Source organism: Neofelis nebulosa, chromosome 10, assembly GCF_028018385.1.
Source record: "Neofelis nebulosa isolate mNeoNeb1 chromosome 10, mNeoNeb1.pri, whole genome shotgun sequence".
NCBI classification, from domain to species: Eukaryota; Metazoa; Chordata; class Mammalia; order Carnivora; family Felidae; genus Neofelis; species Neofelis nebulosa.
In genome coordinates, this window is record NC_080791.1 from 71,479,131 (window position 1) to 71,504,226 (window position 25,096).

The 25,096-nt window shown below is 47.5% G+C and overlaps 1 protein-coding gene across 1 annotated transcript in view; it reads left to right on the forward strand.

Moving 5' to 3' along the window:
• The window catches only part of INSC (INSC spindle orientation adaptor protein), a 130,071-nt gene that overhangs the window by 78,464 nt on the left and 26,511 nt on the right, over nt 1–25,096 (forward strand). Inside the window, exons 6-7 of the mRNA XM_058688334.1 lie at nt 947–1,060; nt 6,767–6,892. Of these exons, the coding sequence (XP_058544317.1) occupies nt 947–1,060; nt 6,767–6,892 (240 nt within the window). The remainder of the gene's footprint in view (nt 1–946; nt 1,061–6,766; nt 6,893–25,096) is intronic.

Genomic DNA, 25,096 nt, shown 5'->3' on the forward strand with positions numbered 1-25,096 from the left:
TGTCTCCACATCTCCCAGGAGAAACTCCAGCAACTAGAATTAATTAGCAGGTAGGAATCATTTATAATCAATGAATCATATGCTTCAAAGCAAATGGCTGATTATGAAGTAGTTTCAAGATACGTGAAAAAGCTTTTTCCCAGAAATAAGCTAAACTAATCTTTATGTCTCATTTGTTGATGAATTTTCCATTTGCTTTTCTTCCTGGTCCTCCCTGGGTCCTAGGTCCAGTCACTTCTAGCCTTCTTACCACAAACCTTAGTTCCCTCAGCTTGGAGCGGGGTGACATTCCCGAGTTACCCACTCTTAGACAGGAATCCCAGTATTGCTATTTTGGCCTGGCTATACAATGCAAATGTCCTCCCAAGGAGTAAGCTACTGTAGACTACTTCTCTCTTTTTTGTTTTGTTTTGTTTTGTTTTGTTTTGTTTTATTTTGTTTTGTTTTGTTTTGTTGGAGCTACTTCTCTTGACTCAACCCCTGAACCCATTACCCAGCTGGATACCCACCTGTTGGCTATCAGTCATCCCAAACAAACCAATTCTTTGGCCATAGCAGTAGCAACCCCTTGGTTTTCAACTTTAGGGTTGAATTTAACTGCTGGTTTCTGTCTTCATTTGAAGCCAGGAGAACAACAAATCAGTACCTGTTGAGACCATCAGTATTGAGGGCTGATTTTCTGTCGATTGGAACGGGGCACATTTGTTGTCGATGCCCCAGGGGGTTGAAATTATCCGGTATTTCTGAAATGTAGTTCAGACCTCATACAGGCTCATGTCTTTCCCAAAGCTAGAACCTCACCACCCGCATACTGGGACTGTGAATGGGGCAGGATTATAATTTCTAGGGGGCTTTTAGGAGCATGGATCCATTGGTATTCCATTAAGGAAGATTAGTGGAGGATAGATGAAGTGAGTAACCACCAGACTTTGCTATCTTTTCTTAGGCACTGGTGAGAAAAATCAATGCCTCAGACAATATCTACACCACGGAATCCACCACAGGGAACCTGTTCAGCCTGACCCAGGAGGGGGCTCCCTTGTGCCGCATCATCGCCAAGGTGAGCTTCATGGTTAGAGGCCAAAGTGACAGGCTTGGGGAGAGTGGGAGGGAGCTAGTTTGGTGGGAATAGCTGGCTCCAGAAGTTGTTGGCTGTATGATCTTGAAAGAGTCACGTCCCCTCTTAAGGCCTTGGTGTCTCCATCTTTAATAGTAGTTAGACCCTCTGATTTCAGCTCCCTCTTGAGAAGAAAGCAGTGCCCCCAGGGTCTCATCCCTATACTCCTCTTAATGTGGTATCTGTTAGGTATATCAACCCTCCTTTCTCATCTCTACATATCTCACCAAACCCAAACAAAACATATCCCCCAACTCAGGTTCTTGATGAATCCCCAAAATACCTGCAGCCACTGCAGTACCACATGAGAAGACAAAATTGAGGGTAACAGTGGTTTTCATCAATTACAATGGGAGTTCTAATTCACCAGCTTCATGGTTAATTTGCCCCTACGCTTGGTGTGCGGACACTGAGGGTAAATACAGGCAATTGATGGTCCTAGGCTCTCACCAGGGTTTTCTATTTCATTTTTGCTCATTTTTTTTTTTAACTTGACAAATGACATTGCCATGGAGATAGAACTAGTGATCTAATTGGACACAAAGTTATGTCTTTCAGGAGATGTATGATGCCAGCCACAGGAAGATGCTGTGGTTCAGTGGTCCCCAGTCTTGCCTCTGTCTCACAATCCCTCAGGGGATTTTGGAAAATACAGATCCTTTTGCCCCCACTTAAATTTACTGAAGTCCTGGGATGAGACCTGAGAATCCACATCTTAACGAGCGCTACAGGTAGTCATGAGGCATGGCCACTCTCAGAATCACTCACCTAAGCCCTTAAAGAAATCTGGAAGAGGAGTATGGAAAACAATTTGACAATAAACTTCATATATTGAAAAAAAAAAAAAAGAAAAAAAAAAGAAATCTGGAAGAGGAGGGTAAATGCTTGTCAACCCTGCTTAGGGGAGCAGTAAGTCGCATATAACCGCAACAGGTAACATTTGAGCGTTGCTGTCTTGCCGTCCACTGTGCTTAACGCCGTTCAGATATTATTTGCTTTAAATCACAAAACCATCCTAGGAAGTTGGTATCAAGTTGTTCTCATCCATAATTGAGGAAATGGTTTAAGGGACTTACTCAAGTTCACACAACTGATCAAGAGTGGAGTCAGAATTAGAGCCCAAGTTTATTTACTTCAGAGCTCATGGTCCCAAAGCCCACAGTGGTGACTTCTGGTTTCATCCTGGCCCTTTAGATTCTTGGGCCAAAGAGTGACTCAGAAGTTCTCAATCCTGATGCATGTTAGAATCGCTAGGGAGCTTTAAAAGTCACACAGCTAGTAAGTGAGGGAACTGGAATTTGAAACTGCCTGCTTGGCAGCAAAAGCTATGCTCTTGCTTACTATTCTGAACAGCCTCTTAGCAACCCTCCTCCTCTTTTTCCTTCTTCTCCTCCTGTTCCTTCCTCTGCCCTTCTCTCTGCCTTCTACAACCTTTGTTATTTTCTGCATCCTTCCTCCTCTCCAAGCATTGTGCTAAGCTTTTCATTCATTATCCCATCTGATCCTCTCAATGATCTGGATCTGATGATGTGTTGTAATTATAATTCCCATTTTTGAGATGAGGGAACAGAGGATCAGAGAGAAGGTAAATAACTTGTCCGAGGTCATGCACATTAAGTGCAGAGCTGGGATTTTAACTAGATCTTCTGCCTCCAGAATCTTCATCTCAATCTTCTTGTGTCTTGAGTCCTTGGGAGAGAGTAGACAGAAGGCTGAAGCAAAGAGAAGATTCAGTGATGACTCCCATCTTCCCAGCCTGGAAGAGGGTGAGACTGGTTCCTCCAGTGGAGTCACCATGTCTGGGTTTCTAGTCCTGACAGTGACACAGGAGCTGGGAGCCCCTGGTGCACTCTACACAGCATCCTCACTGTTGATGCTCAGGTAGTGTGCCCAACACTGTGACAAATTTGGGGCAAATCTGGGCCTCGAAGTGGCCTGCCCCACCTACCTCCTCAGGGCCCAGTGTGGTCTGTCTTTGGGCCCTTCATCTGTCTGAGGTCTGCCTTCTCAGCCTCTTGGGTTCCTTTGAAGACCAAAGAACAAGCCCAGCCCTCCCTGTGATGGTAGTAGTAAGCCCCATCCCTTCTTGAGCGCAGAGCAGAGCAAACTCCCTTGTGCTCTGTCACAATTATCCTGCTCTTCTATTATTTCCCCCATCACTAGCCTACATCCCACAAGTAGCCTCCTCAGCTTTGTGACAGCTTATCCCAAGTCTGTCTGAATAATAGATACCATTATACACGTTGGCTTTGAGCCCACAGCTTTCTATAAAATTAAACAAGCTCTAGCCAACAGTGCAATTCTGCTAGCTCAGGCGATTCCCAGCTCTACTCTAAGACGAGCGCTGTTCTTGGGTCCTTGAGGGGTTTTCAGGGTGGTCCACACAACTATTCCATGTACCTTCCTCTGGAGCCTCCTTCGTCCTCTCCCTTCTATGTATTCCAACCCTTGGGATACCTTTTATGAAGGTTTGAGACATTCTTCGAACCAGGAAGCTTTCCATAGACTGACCCTCACCTGGGTGAGGCCCTCTCACATACATGAACTCAGTTGTTCCCCCAACAGCTTGGTTGTGTAGCTGCCGTGACCCTGTTTTGTGCCGAAGTTAACCCGCGGCAAAGTCAGGATTTGAACCAGAATCCCCTCAGTCTGGATTCAGCATTTCTTCCCTTGAGATTTCCCAGCAGCTAAAAATGCAAAGAAAGCTATTTTTCACAGGCTTGGCAAACAATGTAATGAGAACCCAATGCAAATGGGTACTGAGGCTTAAATATAGTTATGCTGAGTTCAGTGCCTCCCCAGCCAAAGGAAGCCTGCCACATTGATCCTGGCTCTCAGTCTGGCATTCTTTGGTATCATTTCTTTGTTGTCTGGTCCAGATGTAAATACCTACCTACCTGTCCATCTATCTATCATGTATCTACCTGTCCCTTACCGTCTCTATCATCATACATATAAATATTTTATACTATATATGATTAAATATAAACACACACATGAAAATATAAACATACATATGTGAACACACATATATAAATGTACCTACATACGTAAGCACATATATGTGTATACATAACTTATATCTGGAGGGAGGTCAATAATAACCAGCCGGGCTGGCTGGGGAGAACTTAGGACTTCTGTTTCTTCTTACCTTAAACACTAATTTGATTTTACTTAGTGACTCTGAGTAAGGTTTTTATGTGGAACCCTCATCAGATGTCCCAGAGACCATGAGAAAGTAGGAAGACAGGGATAAAGGATGGTGAAGCAGGAAGTCAGAGGGGGTAAGTGTCTTGCTGCACAATAGATTATATCTTCATCAGAGGAGTGATGTGTGTTTAACATCAGAGTGATTCTCTTTGACCCTTCCACAGCCCCCATGACTCCTTGGCTGCCAGAGCCTGAGTTCAATATGGACCAAGGCAGTCTTGCTCAGTGCTTAGCCCAGCGTCTGACGTATACTGCACCATGAATAGTTTCTGGCTACGTGGATGAATTTATCAGCCATATATGATATGCCCGTTTCCCACCAAATGAACCATCCCAACAGGAAGTAGGAATACGGAAGTTAAAGAACGCTCTCAGCTGATTGTAAAATGTCAGAATTTACGAACTCATCTTGGTGCCTGCAGTGATAAGCAGCAAAACTCTTAGAATGAAGAAGGCTGCCAGGCTGATCTTGGTGGGACGCTGGGAAGGGAAGATTTGGGAGGACTTGTTGCAGCGAGTCTGTGCTGGGCCCTAGAAGTCATCGCTGTGGCTTCTTCTAGTTGTTCATTCATTATCTGCGCTGTCAGTCACAGCTGCGCCCCCAGAACATGAAACAGTGCCTGGTGCTCGGTACATTTTTTGTTGAAAGAGTTCTCAGAAATCTGACAGTGGATGATATTTTGCTGGACTCAGCTTCTTACGTTTTTTTCAGTTTGGGGAACAGAGTGTAACGGGTTTAGTTAGAGCCAGGGGTGGTGAGGTTAAAGGCGAGTGCCCTCAGGGAGAAGTTCAGATCAATCTTCACAGGTTCTTTACTGCTGCCATCCCCAGGCACCCTTGCAGGCCTCGGGGAAGGGGATGATGGAGGAAACAGGGCAAAGCCAAATGTAGGGTGTCCAACTTCTCCTGCTCTGGACATCCACGGTGGTGTTGCCACAGGTTTGCTGGGCGCCTGGTGGATCTGCTTTGGAATCTAAGAGCCATAGTGGTTCCAGTGATTTCTATAGAATAAATATGGCCAGTTAGGATGAGTGCCTCACCTTATCCCTGGATTCTTCCCAGAAGTCCTCCCAGACTGCGGTGAAGTCTCCACAAGTTAAAGGTGTTTCCATGCCCAGCTGTCACAAAACAAGTACGCGCTCACACTCAGCTAGGGTGTTTGTTGCTGAAGGGTTTTTTTTTGTGTTTTTTTTTTTTTTCTTGCAAACTAGAGTAAAGAAGGGAAAACATGGATGATGTAGATTTGGGTGAATGATTTCACCCATCTGGCTTGCTTTTTTTTCCCTCACAAAATGAGTATAAATTCTCGTATTGATATAAATAAACGAAAGTCCTTTTTTGAGTGCCTGCCATGGTGGTTGGAAGGATCTGAGAAGTAATGGTGTTTTCTGGCAGAGGGAGAACCTGCACAGGGCACTAGGCTTCAGTTCCCTTCACTTGCCTCAGACTTGCTTCTAGAACCTATTTCTGAGGACTCCAGGCTTGTTCTGTGACAGGCTGCTGAGAGGGAGTTGCCAGGTATGTGGAAACAGTGTTGACTGGTGTTGAGGCTGGCCCTTACAAATATGTCTGCCCTAGCCTCTGGCACCACAGCCTCAGAAGCATTCGGACAGTCCTACTTCCAGTTTGGACCATCAAGGGTGACATTACTTTTGGAGGTGGCATTTCATTGCAGTATGCATTTGAGCATGGAAGTGTGTGTGTGTGTGTGTGTGTGTGTGTGTGTGTGTGTGTAGGTGTGTAGTTTAGGTGAGGAAGAATTCTTTTTTTTCTACCATCTTCTTAGGTTCTCTGGCTGGTGTCCTATAAATCGGGCTGACAATTTTCTCTTAACAAGAGAAAAACAAGCAAAAGTTTATTAGCATATGCATCACGATTACACATGGGAACACTCAGAGATGAGTGACTCAGAGGCTTGGTTAGAACTTGAACTTATACAGCCTCTTAGCAAGAGAACAATACATTTTTAGAGAACTAAAAAAACAGATAACAGGCAACCTGAAGAGCACTTTGAGTCTCTAAGAGTGGCAAGTTGTAGGAAGGCAAATCTATGGAAAACTGGTGATAGATGAAGGATGGTTGGTAAAGTTTGTTATGAGGATTCCCCTGATGGCATCTCCAGGCTGTACGGGTCTAAAGTTATCTCTGGTGATTAACTTTTGTCCTTCCTAATAGAAAGGGAAAGGGGGATATCTCTGTAAATTTATGTCCTCCTTCTGGCAAATAGGAGGAGGGCAGAGACCTCTGATATCTGCTTCTTCTCAGTTGCCTTCAGCTCAAAATAATCTTTACGGCAAAGTGATGTGTTTTGGGTTGGCATTTCTGCTGCCCTAAAGACCCAAAAGCATATCAGCTGAGTGAGGGATGACAATTATTCTTGAGTCAACCCCAGGAAAGGTGACACAGGGAGGTGAAGTGACATTTTCTTTTTCTTGACAGGAGGGTGGTGTTGTAGCCCTCTTCAAAGTCTGCCGGCAGGATAGTTTCCGGTGCTTGTACCCCCAGGCGCTCCGCACGCTGGCCTCCATCTGCTGTGTGGAAGAGGGTGTCCACCAGCTGGAGAAGGTAAGAGAACAGCTGGGTTGTTGGGGCTCAAGGTCTCTGAGTCAGGTGGGTAGTGAGCGGGGCCTGACAGATGTGGTGACCACCTGGGCTTCTTCCTCTAAGAACCTATTTTTCCCAGGCATTGCTCTAGTGAGGCTGCTGGGATTTTGACTATGGAAGTTGATGAAAAGGAAAGGGATTGAGGAATTTGGCCAGGAAGGGCAGGGCCCAGAGGGGTACTCAGCACTTCCTGGGTAGAGAGGCCAACAGTCCAGTGGGAAGAACACAGCAGGAGGCAGGCAGGTTGGGTGTGGAGTGGTGTCAAAGTTCAGGGCTGTTGTGGCCCCAGTGAAGGAGGAGGATCCTGCTGCCTGGGTAACAGAGTGGGCAAGAGAAGGACGGACATTGGCCCGGGCAAGCAAGTAGGGCTCAACCAAGACAGAGGGATTAGGTAAGGGAAACTGAAGCCTAAGTCCAAGTGTACGTTGGGTCAACATGGCACGGGATGAGTGGGGCCAGAGGGAAGGTAGTGATCTGGTAGACCTAGGTGCCTCAGCCCCTGGCCAACCTAGGGCGATGTGACTAATTCTAGCTACCACCCCCTTCCCCACTCTCTCCAGGTTGTAGGGCTGAGATTGGGGGTACCTTGAGTCAGGTCTGTATTGGGATGGGGCAAGCAAAATGCTCCCCTTCCTCTGTACCCCTGTCCCACAGTCTGGTCCCAGCTCCCAGAAAACCCACACCCCACCCCCAGCGTCTTCACTTTGGTCTGGACTCCTAGTCAGAGGGTCGTCTCACTTTCCACCTGCCTCTTTCCAAATCTACTCAGGTTATGGGACAGTGTTGTAGGATCATGGACTCAGAGATGCTTTTAGCTGAGGGTGGAGGATAGATGGGGACTTGGCTCATTGGACAGATGAGAAGGCTGTGGATCAAAATGGGGAAGTAATTCGTCTGAGGTCCCAAAGCAAGATGGTGGAAGAGCTAGCGCCACCCCGCTGGGCAGAGCGCCCCTTCCTGCAGGGGTGGAAGCCTTTGTATATGTGTGCTTAAATAGACAGCGGAACGGGAAAGGGGGCAGTGACAAAACAGACAGGCTCCAGGAAGTAAATGCATTGGGCACCTCCAACTTTCCGTGCTGAATAATCTTCTCTTCAGAGAAGAGAAGTAGTGGAAACATGGCCAGACTGGTTTTGTTTTTCATCTTCTTTTCCTGCTGGTTACTGGGAAGAACAGGAGGGAAAAAATAGAAGGGATTTAAATCACCAGTCCTCCAAAAGCTGTGGATTTCTTGGCTTCAGAGAGTTTGCAGAGCAGCAGGAAATTTTTAATCCAGGGAAGAAAACCAGCAGGGCTTTTTTGTTTGTTTGTTTAGAGCTAAAAACCTGTGCAGCTGGGAAGTCTGGAGGATATTTTTCCTTCCACCTTCCTGCTGCTGCTCCAAAGCTAGAAGGCATGAATGCATCTTTGCAGGGGCTGTCCTGGCCTGTGCTGATCTAGCCCCCAACATATCCCTTTTTAACTCACTAGAACCCTGTGAGGTGAGCTCTCTTTATGTCTCCATCTTAAAGGCAAGGAAACTGAACCTCAGGCAGTTTAAGTAACTTGTCTAAAGTCACAAAGTACATTCTAGAGCCAGAATTTGGACCCCGTCTGCCTGAGTCTAATGCCCAGTCAACCTCACCTCTTCCCTGGTTCACTTAGATACTCTCAGAGTGCCTAAAAGCCCCCGCAGCTAAATCAAGGTTACCTCGCTGCTCCTGGCCAATGTGCTAAGCAGCCCCCACCCCCAACTGGCACAGGAGAAGGTAGTCCTAACTGGGCACTCCCCTCTTCCCTGGCAACTTACTTTCTATACACAGACATTCCTGAAACACCTCTTTGCCAGGCAGAGGGGGGATGAGGTCGGCCTGAGAAGAGCCCCCTGGTGGTCAGAACAGCGCCTACACTGTACCGCCGTTGAGCTTGCCTGGTGGTTCCACCGGCCTCCTAATTACATTTGATGCTTGCCTGCGTGTGCAAGCGTCCCCTTTGCACAGATGAGGAAGCGGAGACCTGGAGAGCGGAAATGACTTGTCGCACAGAAATACACGGCTTATAATTCATTCTTTTAGCAAATATTTATCTACTGCTCTTTGCCAGGCACTGTTTTAGGTGCTGGGAGTTTAGCAATGAACATAACAGACAACCCCCCTTGTCCTCATGGAGCTGCCATTCTAGTGCAAGGGGGCGGCAAGTCGTGGCCCGTGCGTCAAATTCAGCCCGTGGCCTGTTTTGAGACAGCCATGAGCTCAGAATGTTTTTTTTTTCTTCTGTTTTTAAATAGTTAAAAAAGAAATCAGAAGAATAACATTTTGTGCCACATGAAAATTATGCGAAATTCACATTTACAGTTTTTGACCCATGAAATTTTAATGGAACTGGCATGCTCACTCGCGTAGCTGTTGACTCTCTACTTTTGTGCCACAGCAGCAGAATTGAGTAATTGCAGGAGACCATACAGCCCCACAAAGCCAGAAACATTGACTATCTGGCCCTCGGCAGAAAACGTTCATTGACCCTGGTCCTAACAGGTAACGAGCACATCGTGACAATAACTAACATACATCAAATACTTGCTTTGGGTGGGCGCTTTGCTCAGCCCCCCCTTCCATTGTGTTGGATGATGGTTACTCCTCTGGTGCTGTGATTATCCTCCCTGTTGCTAGAAGGATGGGAGACTTGGAGAAGTGAAGCACCTTGCCCAAGAGCACACAGCTAAACATTGGTCTAGCAGCCTTGTAATTGTAATGGCAGTTCTGCCCAGCCAGAGCCAGCCTGCGCTGTGAACCATTATGCAGACCCAGGACTCAAATCTGACATGTTGAGGCCGATTTCCACCTTCTTTTCCTCCTATCATGCTGCTTCCAAAGTTATGAGAAGTTCTAGACCCAGGAAGGGCCAGGGCCTCTCTCACCCCTGCCATGCCCCCTCCCCCAGGTCCTGCCGACACATGCCCTGTGTGGTTTGGGCTGCTGAGCGCTGGCCTCAGAGGCTCCAGTGAGGCCAGCTGTTGTTAGTGTCTAGGGGGGAGGGGGGAGAAGCCTAGAGACAGGCTGGACTGTAGAAACCCCAGCATGACCGGTGAGGCAATGATGGGATGGGGGGTGTGGTGCCCGGGGCTGTTGCCAGCTACCCACTCACAAGGCTCAATTCATGCACTAGTCAGATAATGTCAAAGTTTCAGCCTTCCACTGATTTACTGGCCTGAGCTCCTCACTGAGGCCACCTAATTAATTGGCAGTGAGAAATGTGCTGGATTTGGTGAAATTCATCTTTGTCATGTGGCTTTCCCCCCCACCCCACCCCCAATTCCCTCCAACCCTGAAGGGGTCCATTAAATCATGCACAGACCTCACTGTCAGAAGTGTGGGTCTAGCCAGGGCACCAGGCGCTCTGCCGCGTGATGCCTGAGCTCTGCCTGGCTTGGGGATTTTGTGTGGTCCTAGATTCAATCGTGGATTCATTTATTCACTCCGTGGAGTCACTTCAGCATCCACTTCCTCATTCCTTCCTCCATCCGGTCATCCATTCACCCATTCATTCATTCACTCAGTCCATCGCCCACCAATCATGCTACTCATTCACTCCCTCATGGCACATCCACCGAGAAGCAGCCCAGGGCGGTGGGGAAACCACAGCCTTTGATAGTCAGGCTCTCCTGGTTTGGAACCCAGCCTTCTCCACCTATGAGCTTGTGCTACATTTCCCTGAGGAATTTACTCACCTTCCCAGAGGTACAGTCTTCTCAGTTAAATGGGCATGATGAATTCTACCTCCTAGCACTGTCAGAGGAGGATAGATAGACACTGACAAATGGTAGCTATTACGATTATGGCAGGTGCAAGGCTGATCACTGGGGCTTAGAAAATCAGTGGCCTGAGGAAGATTACAGTCTGGTGGACAGGGGGGCACTGACATGGCAGGAGGAGGGGTTGACATGGTCAAAGACGCCACCCGGTGCACAGTATGGAGAAGCTGGGTGGGGCCAGAGCTCAAGTCCTCACGTCCTTTCCATTTTACCGATGGGGAACCTGAGATTCAGGAACTGTGTCCCCTCTGCTCATAAACATGGAGCTTTAGAACAAAGTCTGGCTGGTTTTAAAGCATGTACTTTACACTGTGCTGCCTTGAGAAGAGCTGGCCCTTCTGAAGTGGGGACTGCAGGGGAATGGCTTCCAGGGAGCCAGGCCGTGGGTGTTGGCCTGGGCAGGGCTCAGACCAACAGGGCTGGAGGGGTGAGATATCAGAGACACAGTAAAGGCTGCTCCAGAGGTATCTGAAGGGTCTTTCAAGAATCTATCCTTTTTTTCAGAGGTCTGGTTCATCCTGGCCACAGCACACCCAGCATCTCCCACTGAGGGTGGCCGGGGAGAAGCCCAGAAGTTTAGACAGTGGAAAGGGCTGTCCCATGGCTGTCAGAGGCCACAGGCTGATGGCACAACCTCTGTGTGGGATGCTGGTGAAGGCAGCCGCAAGGAGGCCATAGAGCTGGGCTCAGAGGGCCAAGGAGGAGCTCCCAGGGAGGCCAAGGGAAAGTGACCTCAGTAAAGGCGGAGAGACTCCACAGCTGGCCAGTCGGTGGTGGGGCTGGAAGTCTTTCAGGAGCTCTATGTTCAGTGACCTCTGGGGCCCAGAAGGAGAGACAGTGTTCTCTGAACCCCACCTTGGAGAAGACTGGAGGAAGAAAACAAGGGCCCAGGAGGGAGTGAAGGCCCTAGAGCCATACACACCCCAATAAGAGCAGAGGGACCCTCCTCAGGCTAGGTGGCCAAATGACCCAGCCTGCCTGGACTGGTCAAGGCAGCCTTCCTGCAGGACTGAACAGGGAAGGTGGACTGGCTTACCAAGGGGGAGGACCGTAGGGCTTGGGGAGCCAGATAGGGGGCTGGGGAGCAACCTTGCTTTCCTCTTTATAACATGGGGACACCTCCTCCTTCATGGAGCTGCCATGATGCAGCACAACAATGTGGATACAATGGTGCAATACAACAACGTGGGCGCGGTGCTCAGTGAGGCGCCTGCACAAAGGAGCTCTCAGCCTGCGTTTGCTTCCCTGGCCATTTGTCTCCACCATTTCAGATTGATCTGTAGAAACCCTGCTCCCAAAGAGGCTGAGTTCCGAGGATTTGACAACAGTCCTGGCAGGTGTTCTGAGTGGTTGAACACCTGACATGGCAGGTTGAACACCTGACATCCCAGTGCCCTGGGATGGCCAGGGCATTGTTGGTGCAGGCGCTGGGGTTGGACAGGGCCAGGAGACAGGATGGGGTTGGAGGGGGCTGGGGACTAGAGAGAGACTGGGAATCTGAAGAGCAGGGACCTATGGGTCCAGGGCCATAAGGGGTGGGAGGGGGGCACTCAAAGCCCAATGCTAAGATGGCCTCAGATAACCTCTAAGAAAGTTCTAGTAATTGGTTCCTCCAGCCTTAAGACCAGACACAATCTTGCTTTCAAAAGAGCTTCTTTTTATTCCCATCCCCTTCCTCGTTTTATTTTTTCAAATAAGAAGTTCACCCTGTGCTGGAGCCAAAGGGAGAGTTTAATGAAAATCGATGGAGAAATTAAAGATGAGCAGGGGGGAAGGGATGAGGGCCCAATATCAAGTCCAAGGAGAAAATCATCAGAGGAATGGGAAAAATTCCTGTCTGTCCCCATGGAGCTCCCTCCCCCTCCACTGTTTCCTGGGCCAGCTTCTTGGGATTGAGGTGCTGTGACATCTGAAGGTCTGGGCTGGAATCAGGGGGTGCTGGATCCAGCTACTGAAATCCCAGAGACCCTTGGCAGGAGGGAGCGGGTGCAAAGGGACTGATGAAAAGGTTTTGCCACTCCTGCTGCTGTTTCAAAGGACTTTCTCTCCACTGCTTTTTCCTCGCAGGGTTGCAGGTGGTCATAAATAGGTAATATTAGCCCAAAAAAGTTAGCAGTTTTTCTTTTCTTTTGCCCATTTGAATATCAAAATCACTATGTAAGGAAGGCAGGGAGAGATGGTTATGCCCAATGTACAGAGGGGAAAGTTGAGGCTGAAAGACCTAGAGACAGTGGAGAGCAGATCCTGGACTGAGAACCCCATTCTTTTGGTCCCAGCTATGGGTTCCGTTTGCTACAGCCTCCCCTCCACACTCTCATTAGCTGAAAAGGGCGAAGTGTGTGGACCCCAGGGCAAGGCAGCTACCCTATCTGGATGGAGTCAGTTCTAATAAATGTGTCAGTGAGGTTGGGTAGGGAGAGTGGGGCAAGAAATCTTTGCTTAGTTTAACTTGCAGCCCCTTCTTTACCTACGAGTAGCTGCTGGAGAGGGGGGTGGAAGAGAACACTTCTTTTTTTTTTTTTTTAATTTTTTTTAACATTTATTTATTTCTGAGACAGAGAGAGAGACAGAGCATGAGCAGGGGAGGGGCAGAGAGAGAGGGAGACACAGAATCTGAAATAGGCTCCAGGCTCTGAGCTGTCTGCACAGAGCCCGACGCGGGGCTCGAACTCACGGACCGCAAGATCATGACCTGAGCTGAAGTCAGATGCTTAACCAACTGAGCCACCCAGGTGCCCCGAGAACACTTCTGAATGGAGATCCCAGATGCCTCTCCACCTGGGGCTCAACCCACCCAGGCTTATCAGCTTCCCCCACCCCTCATGCCCCCCGGTCTTTGACTGAGTTGGGAGCGGGTTGGGACAGTGCAGAGAACCCCAGGGTTCCAGGTCTGCTGTCTGTGCTGTGACAGACAGGAGTGGGGACTGCCATGGTCACCTTCCCCATCCCTGCAAGGGGGCTGTCTAGAAAGAGTGTGGTTCATCTGCTTCCCTGAGTTTTGAGTCCCCCAAGCTCGTCCCTCTGCCTCCGGAGCAGGGGTGAGGGGACTTGTAGGAGGCCAGGATGTGAAGAGACCAGAACAAAACTAGGCACACTGTCCCACCTCCCTGCAAGCCCCCCACCCCACCTCAGGAGTTCACGCTGGGATTACAGGCCAGTATTGTTCAGGCTGAAGGAAGGCCCTGCTGGCTTGGGGAACTTCACCCCATGCGCAAGCACAACCTGAGTTTGGAGAAGGCATTGTCACACCTGGCAGCCTGAGTGAGCTAAGTGCTGCTCAGAGCCAACTGCTTTGACACCGACTCTGTAGGTCCCCATGCGCTATGCAGCAGCGGCCCCTGGTGGATAAGAGCAGCAGTGGCACCCTGTCACTGCCCCAGGCTCTCTTCCGGAGCTGACATGGCTGGTGGGCTCAGGGCTGGGAACCACTGATCAGGCAGTGTATCTTGTGTGTGTGTGTGTGTGTGTGTGTGTGTGTGTGTGTGTGTGTGTGGCGGGGGGTGGGGGGGAGGAGAGTAGGGAATGGGAGTGGGGAGGGAGATTTGCAAATTCAAGGCAACAGGAGCTTCTTCCTACCAACCTAGCTTCCTCTAGCAGGAGGATGTGGACACATCTTGTAATCTAACATGTCTCTGACTTCCAGAACCTTTCCCAAGCCCCCCAGTTCTCACTGGACCCCAAGCCCCTCGGCCTGGCACGGAGGTGCCCTGTGAGCAAGCTGCCTCCAGCACATTGTCCCCTTGGTAAGCAGGCCTGGCTTCCACGCCCAGTTTCAGCATTTAGTGTGTGTTCACCTTGCATCCCCTCTGAGCCCTGGTCTCACCTTATGTAAAGTAGAGTGTTAATCCATGCCTTGCGGGCTGTGAGGATGAAATGAGTCCACGTGCCACGAATGTGAGTTTTTCTCCTTTCCCGCCAGAGTCCTCTTCCAAATGTCTTCAGGCCTTCCTTGCCCCGGAGCACCTGCCTGGGCTGGGGTGGCTTTGGAGGGCATCTCACCTGCACTTGCTGAAATTGCTCAAGTGCCCTTCTCTGGATGGCCTTCCTGACCTCTCCTCCCTCTTGGTGCTCACACTGTACCCGGTGCTGCTCCTGGAGCATGTTCCATGTTGGCTGGCCTCGGAGCTCTGTCTAAGCTTCCTACCAACAGACACCCTGTCACCCATCCCCCTCAGGGAAGCGGCTTGCATACCTAGGTGAACAGTGCTTGCTGCATGACTGGATCAGTACTGTTGGAAGAGTTCTGGTGCATTCCCCCTCGTTACAGAAGACAGTGTGGAGGCCCAGTTACTGTTACCACCCAGTGATGTGCAACCCCACATTCCCACTGTTGGCAGCAGGGCTGAGGCCAGAATGCAGGTCATGTGACTTCACTCAGCTACAGCCTGGCACGGCCTCTGTGAGCAGTTTCGCACCCAGGTGTGGGGTGGGAGCAGGGAGTGCAGACATTGTAAGCGTCTCTTCAGTAAGGACAGAATGCCCCGAGATGCTCTTTATACCATCTGTCCCTAATAATTTGTCCCAGCTTCCCATCCCCTCCCTCTCCTATGGCTCTGAGCCCAAGTTCTTACGTCCCCAAGCAGACCTTGTCCCCAGGTTGGGGTTAGTGGGGATAACCTGGGGCCAGCCCTTCCTTGGCCACTGGTTTGCTGGGGACCCAGAAGGAAGTTTTCTAATCTCTAGGAACCTCAGTCTTCTCATTTAGTGGCGGGAAGTGTGTGTTCTGTTGGTACTGTGGGACGCGTGAAGTAATTCTGGAAGACAACTGTGGTGAACAGAAGTCAGAAGTGCTGAGCTGGCTGGGCTAGGAATTCTGGTGCCTCTTCCCTGGGGTTGGGTGTGTGTTGAGGGGGCACTGTTTCTCTAGGAGATGTCAGAGGGGAGCTGGGTACCAGCTGTCCCCTGTGGAAGCCTGTGGTCATGTGCATGTCTGTGGTGGGGTGAGGAACAGCAAACCGGGCAAGGTAAAATGTTGGTCAAAGTGCATCGCCTAGGCTGCACCACAAGCGATCTGGCGAGAGCAGCCATTAAATAAGAAGTCCGAGGTCAACATGATGCTAACGCTGGGGAGAAGGGAAGTTGTACTACAGAGAAGCCAGGGTTCCTCAGGCCACTGGACCAGGTGCAGAGACGGAGATGACGTCACCAGCACTGCTTGGCCTCTGGCTTCCGAAGCAGAACAGGTGCTAGTCCGGAGGTGAACAGGGGAAAGGAAGTTGCTGGGGAGGGGAGGGGACACAGTGAGGAGGCTGAGGGGACAAGAGAGGTATAGGTTTGGGGCAGACTTGACCAGGGAGGACCCACTTCCTGGGAACAGCCCAAGCACCGACAACAGGTCTCCCAAAGCACAGAGCCAGGACCAGTGTCCTCGGTCCCTGCCGGCAAACAATAGGGCCTCTAGTCCCACTCAGAGACAAAGAGACACAGGTAGAGAGAAGGGGGGTGAGAAAGAGGAAGAGACTTAGAGAAGCATGAGGGAGGCAGAGGAGATGGGGAAACACAGGCACAGGTAAGGAAGGACACAGTTTCCCAAGGAGTGTTTCATTCTCTTTGGGTTGCTTCAGAAGTATGAAGTCGTTTGCAACCGTGTGATAGCTGGACATGAAGTGCCCTGATTGTGATCTGCTCAGGCATAGAGTGATCTCTCATGATGGTTTCAATTTCAGTCTCCCAGTAAGCAATGATTCTGAGCATTTTTCCATATCCTAAGTGACCATTTGGTTATCTCTTTCTGTGAAATATCTGTCTGAGACTTTTGCCCATTAAAAAAATGACTTCTTTGTCTTTTTGTTATTAAATTCTAAACTTGGAAAAATATATTGTACATATGAATCCTTTGTCAAGTATATGTATTGCGAATATCTATTCTCAGCCTGTGGTTTGCTTTTTCATTTTCTTAATGGTGTCTTCTGATGAATAGAAATGCTTAGCTTAGGTAAAGTCTAGTTTATTGATCTGTTCTTTTGTAGTTGATGCTTCTTGTGTTCATTTAACATATGTTTGTTTTCCCCCAAATCATGAAGATACGCTATATTTTCTACCAGGATCTTTATTGTTTTACGTTCCGTATTTATGTCTATGATCTATTTCACATTAATTTTTTTAATGGCATTCAAAGTTCAGTGTTTTCCATATGATATCCAATTAAGCCAACAGCATTTATCAAAAACACCATCTTTTCACCATTTAATTAAAGTGATGCCATTGTTGTAAGTAAAGTGATGACATACGCATGAGTCTGTTTCTGGAGTTTTTTTCTGTTCCATTAGTCTTTTTGTCCATTCTGGTGCCAATATGGTACTGAGTCACTGCTGTCTACAATAAAATTTGATATTTGGTAGTATCCTCCAAATTTGTTTTTCTTTAAGATTATCTTGGTAATTCTAAGCTCTTTGCCATCGTATGTACATTTTAGAATGCGCTTGTGAATTTCCATAGACACACCTGCTAAGGTTTTGATTGAGATTTCTTTAAATTTACAAATAAATTTTGGGATAATTGACATCTTAAACAGTATAGGGTGTTCCAGTCAATAAATGTAGTATACCTGTATTTATGCAGATTGCTTTTAATTTCTTTCAGCAATAATTTGAGTTTTCAGTGTCAATGTCTTGCACATTTTTTAGAGTTATTTCTGGGTATGTTTTTATGTTAAGTGTTATTTAAAAATTATTTTCTAATTGTTGCTGATACATAGAAGATGCACTTTTGAATATACTGGTGTGTAGATTCTTTTGGATTTTATACAGATTTGGATTGTGTACAATTTATGTGATCCATAAATTATGACACTTCTGCTTTCTCGTTTCTGATTTTACTTTTTTATTTCTTTTTCTTGTCTTATTGTATTGGCTACAGCCACTGTAAAATGTGAAATAGGAGTGTTGATAATGGATATCTGTCTTGTTATTCATTTGGGGGAATTCTTTCAATATTTCATGATTTCATTGTTAACTGTGATATGTCATTATACTTTTAAGGATTAGATAACAGGCTTAGAGAAGGTGAGTAACCTGCTCATTTCACCAAGTCAGCAAGTAGTACAGCTGAATTGTGAAGCCAGACTTTCTCCTAAGATTGTGCAGCTTCTACTGTATCACAGTTACTTCTGGAACAGTGATGCCCAACTAGGGATTCCCACTGGCACTGAGGAGTCTTTAAAAATATTGATACCAAGACTCTACCCCAGATTGATTAAATCAGATTTTCTGGTGGTAAAGCACAGGCATGAGTATTTTAAAACTTTCCTAGATGATTCTAATCCTCTGAGAACCAGGCTAAGAACCACTAATCTAGAAGCACTTTTGGTACTGTTCCCAACCCAGCTGTGCCCGGTTGCGCTTTACTGAAAACTTGACTTTTTTTTTTTTTTTTTTTCCACATCAGCACAGGCCTGCTCACCCTAACCCAAAGGGAAGTGAACTTGTTCTCACTGACCTTTTGGTAGTTTCTTACAGACTCCACTGCTTCTACCCCCAAATGCCTTCAGAGCATTTGTTTGACAATCTGCTTTAAAGAAAATCATCTGCTTGACAGGTGATTTTTTTTTTTTTTTTTTTTTTTTTTGGTCAATGAAATAAAGTGATTTAGTCCCTGATTTTTTTTCTTCAATATATGAAATTTATTGTCAAGTTGGTTTCCATACAACACCCAGTGCTCATCCCAAAAGGTGCCCTCCTCAATACCCATCACCCACCCTCCCCTCCGTCCCACCCCCCATCAACCCTCAGTTTGTTCTCAGTTTTTAAGAGTCTCTTATGCTTTGGCTCTCTCCCACTCTAACCTCTTTTTTTTTTTTTTTTTCCTTCCCCTCCCCCATGGGTTTCTGTTAAGTTTCTCAGGATCCACATAAGAGTGAAAACATACGGTATCTGTCTTTCTCTGTATAGTCCCTGATTTTTCTCCACCGCAATAACTCACCTCTCTCTACCTCACTGACTTGCTTGCCAGACTGGTTATATAATCCCTTTCATCCATTGTCCCATTCCCTATTACATATTCATATTTGTTTTATCCACTTTGACACTTAGTTTTTAATCAAAGACTCTTGTTTGAAATAGCAAAGGAGGTTGAGTGGTGTCTGGGATATGTTAGTTTGGGAGGAGAATGATATTATCCTCCTGGAGGCATGTTTTACTTTCTGTAGCTTTCTACTGAGCTGTCAGCTCTACCAGCACTCCTTAAAACAAACACCTCATGTTACAAAGCGAGCCTTTAACCTCTTACCTTGTTCTGTGCTGGACCTTGCCCTGATCTGGTTTACATCCCGTATTCAGATTTTGCTTCTGACCGGTGGATTCATTTATTCCACCTAATGCTTTGCCCTGTCCCTTACCCCACACTTCTCTTTGCTTCCTTAGGTATGACCCTTGCTTCCTTCTCTATGATTGAATTTTCCCTCTGGCTATATCCTGGGCAAACAGATCTGTCCTGCCTGGTCATATGAACAGGATTCCAGGTGCTCTTTGGTTCCCACTTGTCTTTTTTTTTTTTTTTTTTCCTGCAGACTGTAGGTGTCTGAGTGGATAGAAAGGCAAAGGAGGAAATTTGGGGGTCTTTAGGTCATGCTCCCTCCCCTGTGGCTGAGTTACCACTGCATTTGTGTGATTCTGTTTAACTGTTACAACCCAGTGACCAACTCTTCTGCCTTTCCCTAAAACCTAAACATGCAGAAAGGAACTGGAAAATAGCAGCCCAGCACCAGTATATATTATGTACTAGCCAGTGTCCCTTAGATATTTGTGTAAAAGTCACCAGTGATACTTTTCCAATAATCAAAAGGAGAACATTGCTCATAAACCTGATGTGATGTTTACTGTGTATTTTGGGCTCTTCAACTGCATTGGTCTCATGCTCCTTCACCCTCACCTCAGGGAGAATCTCAGCATTCATCAGTTCCCTCTGTGTCCAGATCGCAGGTCCATCAGCCCTGCTGCCCAGGTGATGACCAGGCCAGACCATCCTCATCACCACTTGTATGCTCTCCCACGGGGAAAGCTTGGCCTTGGGCCAGACCCATCCCATTCCATGTAAAAGCTAATTACATAGAAGTGCTTCCACCGCAATTTCTTTAGGGATGTGAAAATGCTTTGATTAGATTGTTCTCCTGGAATCATTAAGTTTATGTCTGGGGATGGGAAGTGGGTGGTTTGAGAATGGAGACTTTCCAGAAATGGGACCGGTGTTTCAGGAAGCTGGCCTCAGGCTGGGACACTCCTGGGCCCATCGTAGGAGCTAAGCTAAGCAGCCCCCATCAACATGATCCTCTCACCAGCTTCTTTCCTCAATGCCATTCCCAAAGGCTGCCCAGAGGGGCCCAGGGCAAAGAGTAGGGAGACCGGGATGGGAGTCCTGGCCCAGGCATTAACGTGCTTCATGGCCTTGGTGATCTCTTTCCCTCCCCAGGTCTCTGTCTCCCCATAATTCAGCCTACTGTATTAATTGCCATATGTTGGGCCTCAGCTGGGTGCTGGGGACCAGAGAAGATTGAATACAGGAGCTGCCTAAAGCAGCTCAAGTCTAGTGTAGAGTGGACGTAGAAGCCTATGAGGACAACCTGACACAATAAGTGCTCTAGTTGTGGTCAGACCAGAGTGGTGTGGCAGCTTGGAGGACAGAGACACTCTGTCTGGGGGAGGCAAGTGCGTGTTCACAGAGGAGGTGACTTCTCACCTGGGTCTGAGAAGGAAGTGGGGAGGGAAGACATGGAAGATGACCACTCATGCTTTAGGTGAACGGGTTTGAGGGGCCTGTGGAATATTTAGTCAAATTAGCCTTGGAGTTAAACATCAAGGGATCCAGTAGCAGGTTGGAAATGTAGGTGTGGATATCAGGAAAGAAGGTCAGGGCTGGAAAGCCAGGTTTAGGGGTCATCGTAGTGAGTCAGTCACTGAGGCTACTTGCCTTGGGTACTATTGACTGAGATGGCACAAAGGGGGCTGAAAGGGAAACCGGGGGTAAGCTACCTTAGGTGGATGCAAAGGAGGAGAGACTAAATAAGTGGTATTTAGCTGGGAGGAGATAAGCCCCCCAAATGGAGTATCATGGAGTCCCAGGCAGGAGAGAGTTCCCAGCAGGGAGAGGTGTTATAAAGGCCAAATCATAGAGAGACTGGGAGGCTGGTCTCTGTACCAGACAAGTCCCCAAATCCTTTTTAAGCATGTAATCTCTCTCCCTCTCTCCTTTAACTTCTCTATGTGTCTTTGTTTTTCCATCTCTTGTTTCTTCCTGATTCGTCTTTGTACCAGTGCCTAGTTCAGCCCATCATAAGGTAGGTGCACAGTTAATGTCTGATGAGCTTTAAAGAGATGCAGAATTGTACTACTTTTCTCTCTGTTCTCTTTCAAGGGATTATAGTTATTCCTCTTATTGGTGCTGGTCAGGTATTGAAATAGGAGTCACTCCTCTTTAAAAATCCTAGTTCTGGGCTGCATGAGCTGAGGTGTCTAAATGAGTGGGGAAACCCGTGGGCCCCAACCCAAAGGGCTGAGGTACCCAGTGGTGTCTCAGTTTCAGAGGAGCCTACAGAAAGGTGAGTAGGACTCAGGACCCCAGATCTAGAGATGGCTACAACCATCAGATGGGGATGGGGTGGGATGATGGTACCCCCATGTGGCAGGCGTGGTATATGCATTATCTCCATTAACTTCCAATATCCTCTGAGAGTGGTATTTTTGCTCCCACTTATAGAGAAAGGCTCAGAGAAAGTACAAAAGTTGTGCAGCTAGTAATGAGCAGAAGCGGGATTTAGACCCAGGGAGGTGTAATTCCAGAGCGTGTGCATGTTCAGATGCTACAGGAATTGGTTCAGGTGCTGGGAAGCCTGAAGCCCAGTGGAGTCGTCCCCTTAAGGGCCTCCCACTGTGATGAACTGATTGGGTTGGGGCTGCTGAGATAATGATGCACACGGAAATCAACTTGGGCTAGTGGCATCTTGCTGACAACAGACTAAGTGGCAGGTCATTAGCATCGGAGCCAAAAGCCCAGGAAGTTGACCTATGTGACAATCGACCAAATAGAAAAATGAGCAAAACACATAAACAGGCGATTAAGAGAGAAAATCCAAATGGCAAAACCCAAAATCAAACCAAACCTAATCAAAGTAAAATGAAAACATGAAAAGAATCTTAGCTTCATTATAGAAAGTGAAAACATGCATATTAAAATAAAAATTCTATATACCCACCAAACTGGCAGAAACTTAGAATCTGACAGTACCAAATGTTGACAAGAATATGGACTTAAAAGTGAGTTTATACGTTGCTGGTAGGACTATAAATTGCTATAGCTGTTCTGCAAAACAACTTAGCAACACCCGTGAAATTAAAGGTATGCAAATCCTATGAGTTAATAATTCCACTCTTCAGGTAAGACCCCTGGAGAATCTGGTATGGATGCACCAGAAGACACGTGGAAGAATAATATTTATAGAGGAACTGTATGTTACAGCAAAAACTGGGAAATGACTCAAACTACCATCAACAGGAAAATACGTAAATGAATTATGATAAATTTATATAATGAAATACCACACGGCAGTGAAAATAAATGGACCTTAGCCACATGCACCAACAGGGAAGAGTTTCCCAAACATAATGCTGACTGTGGAAAAACCAAATTGCTATATGCAGTGTGATACCATTTGTGTCAAGTTCAAAGCCTTGTAAAACTAAATGTACACATGCAATAAATCAGGGAATAATTAAGCACAAAATTCAGGATAGGGGCCCATCCAACACTGAAAGGCAGAGGTATGAGGTCAATAACTGAATACAGGGGGCTTTCTGGTGCTAGTTCATTCCTAATATTAGAATTTCTGGATGGGACGCGTGGGTGGCTCAGTCGGTTAAGCGTCTGACTTCAGTTCAGGTCATGATCTCGCTGTCTGTGAGTTCGAGCCCTGCTCGGGCTCTGTGCTGACAGCTCAGAGCCTGGAGCCTGCTTCGGATTCTGTGTCTCCCTCTCTCTCTGCCTCTCCCCAACTCATGCTGTCTCTCTCAAAAATAAATAAAACTTTTTAAAAAATTTAAAAAAAGAATTCTGGATATTAGGCATATACATATGTAAGTGTTCATTTCATTATTTTTTATACCTCATACATTTTTAATACACACGACACACAGATGTATTCTCTTTTGAAGGGACAACATATTTCCTAATTAACAAGATATCAAAAGAGATCTGAAACATATAAAATAAATTAGAAGGAAAGCAGAACAGTGGACAGTTACATAGATAGGACGACATAGATACTCTTCTCTGGGAACCGAAGGGCAGAAGAGGAATCAGGCTAGGTCAGGGTTACTTTCCTGGGGTCAGGAATCTGTGGAATCCATGTTCCCAAGTTGACTGTTTCTCTGGAGCTGCTCATTCTGGTAGTGGTCTTTGCTCGCAGTATCTCCTCCATCTGCAATGCCATTACTCTTCTTTACTCATCTAAAGTGTGTCTTCTTCAGTCAAGTTTTACTCACTTGCATTTATTCCCCACTTAACCCAAAGCCTACTATGTGTGAGGCCCGGAGCATCCATGAGTGCACACACTGTGGTACCCAGGCTTACAGAGCGTCCAAGGGAACAGGAGAGATGGAAAGACAAGGGAGAATCACATCACAGTGGTGCTGCTCCAAATTGTTGGTGCATAAAGTCATCTGTGTGTTTTATTAAAAAGCAGATTCCGGCCTCCCTAGAGTCAGTCTTACTGAATAGGTCTGGGGGAGGGGGCAGGAATGTGCATTGAAGAAACCCTTAGTGAATTTAGTGCAGCTAATTCTCCCACTTGGAGAAACAGTGTGATAAACTCTATGGTGCCAGCAGATGTATTTGGGCATGAGCTTCAAGGGCTACCTCCCCCAGCTGGAGTGTGGACATTAAGTCAGGGTGGCTTCCAGTGGCCTCCGCATAGGGCGTCCTCATTGGAAATCACATTATAAAATGGTTATTTGTGGATGAGTCACCTGCCCCACTACATGGAACACCCTGCCCTGGCTCACTTCTGCTTGGCACACAGTATGTGCTCAGGAAGATCGTACCCAGTGGGTTTCCTGAGGAGCAGTCTGGGTTGGGAAGCAGGTCTGGTGTCTAGGCCTTGATGGCACAAGCCCTTGGAGACTATTAAGTCCTTGGCCTCTCTAGTGTGTTCTGATTGGCCCATCTCCCCGTGTGTTGGGGACTAGGTTTGGGTCCAGTTTGGGTTTGACCAGCATTCTCAACGGGGCTGGGGAATGCAACTCCATTTGTATCCAAGGTCAGACTGAGGAGACCAGATCATTGTAGCTATAACCTCGGATGGTGCCGGAAGGGGAAAAGGGATAAAGGCCAGACAGGTCTAAGTGGTTTCTTACGTTGTTAGTAGGGCTGCTTCCTGTTTCTAGGCCCAGAGCAGCCCCTTTTCCTTTCCTGGGCTTAACTGAGACCCCACTCTTAAGGCCTATTAGATACCCGGCATGACTCCAGTCCTGCCAGTGGCCACCTGGCTACTGTTTGTTCTTTTTTATTAGGCACACACAGGTAAGTTTTATTGCGGACAGCTCCCCCAGCTCCTGTTCCCACATTTGTCTCTTTTGAGTCTGAGATTGCCAAAGGCTTTTACAGCTAATGGACCTTACAGCTCCCAAGAGCCATTTAAGGGAGGCCCAGAACTCAGTGGTGGTAATTAGTCAAAAGAAACACTGACCTCTGGAGACCCGCTTAAGTTGAGTGGCAGTAAGTGAGGGTGTAGGGACAGGAGGCCCAGACCTATGGCAGGCATGGGGAGCATCAGCACAGGTTTCTCCCCCTTTCACCTCTCCCTGGTTCTTCCCTGGTCTCATCCCTACCCCCAACTCCTAACAGGGGAAGGACGTCTTGGTGCTTGGTGACAGGGTCCTCAGGCAGGCTGGTGTCCTGGGGCATCTAAGGGGCTGCAGGAGCCCTGCCGAGCTAACCTTGATAAGTTACTACCCACCCACTCACCCAGCCTTTCTCCAGAAAGCCTCATCTACTCACCTTTGATGATGTCCATAGGTGGAGGTCTGAGTTCACTCCTCAGGAGGCAGTATGATGTCCTGAAAGAAACCATGAGCTTTGAGGCTAGACAATCGGGGTTCAAATTCTCAACCAACTACTTTGAAAGTCTGTGATCTGGGACAAGTCACTGAACCTTTCTGTGCCTCAGTTTCTTCCTCTCTACAATGGGGATACTAATAATACTGGCCTCAGAGAGTTATTACAAGGACTAAATGGTGCATGCACTGCACTTGGAGGGCTGGCTGGCACGTAGTGAGCACTTGATAAGCAGAAGCTGTCGTTGTGCCAAGATGAAGTCTGATCGGGGCAGAACTGGAAAGCTGAAGTCTTTATCCGGCATCCCTATCCCATCATGTCAGGTTCGTTCCTCT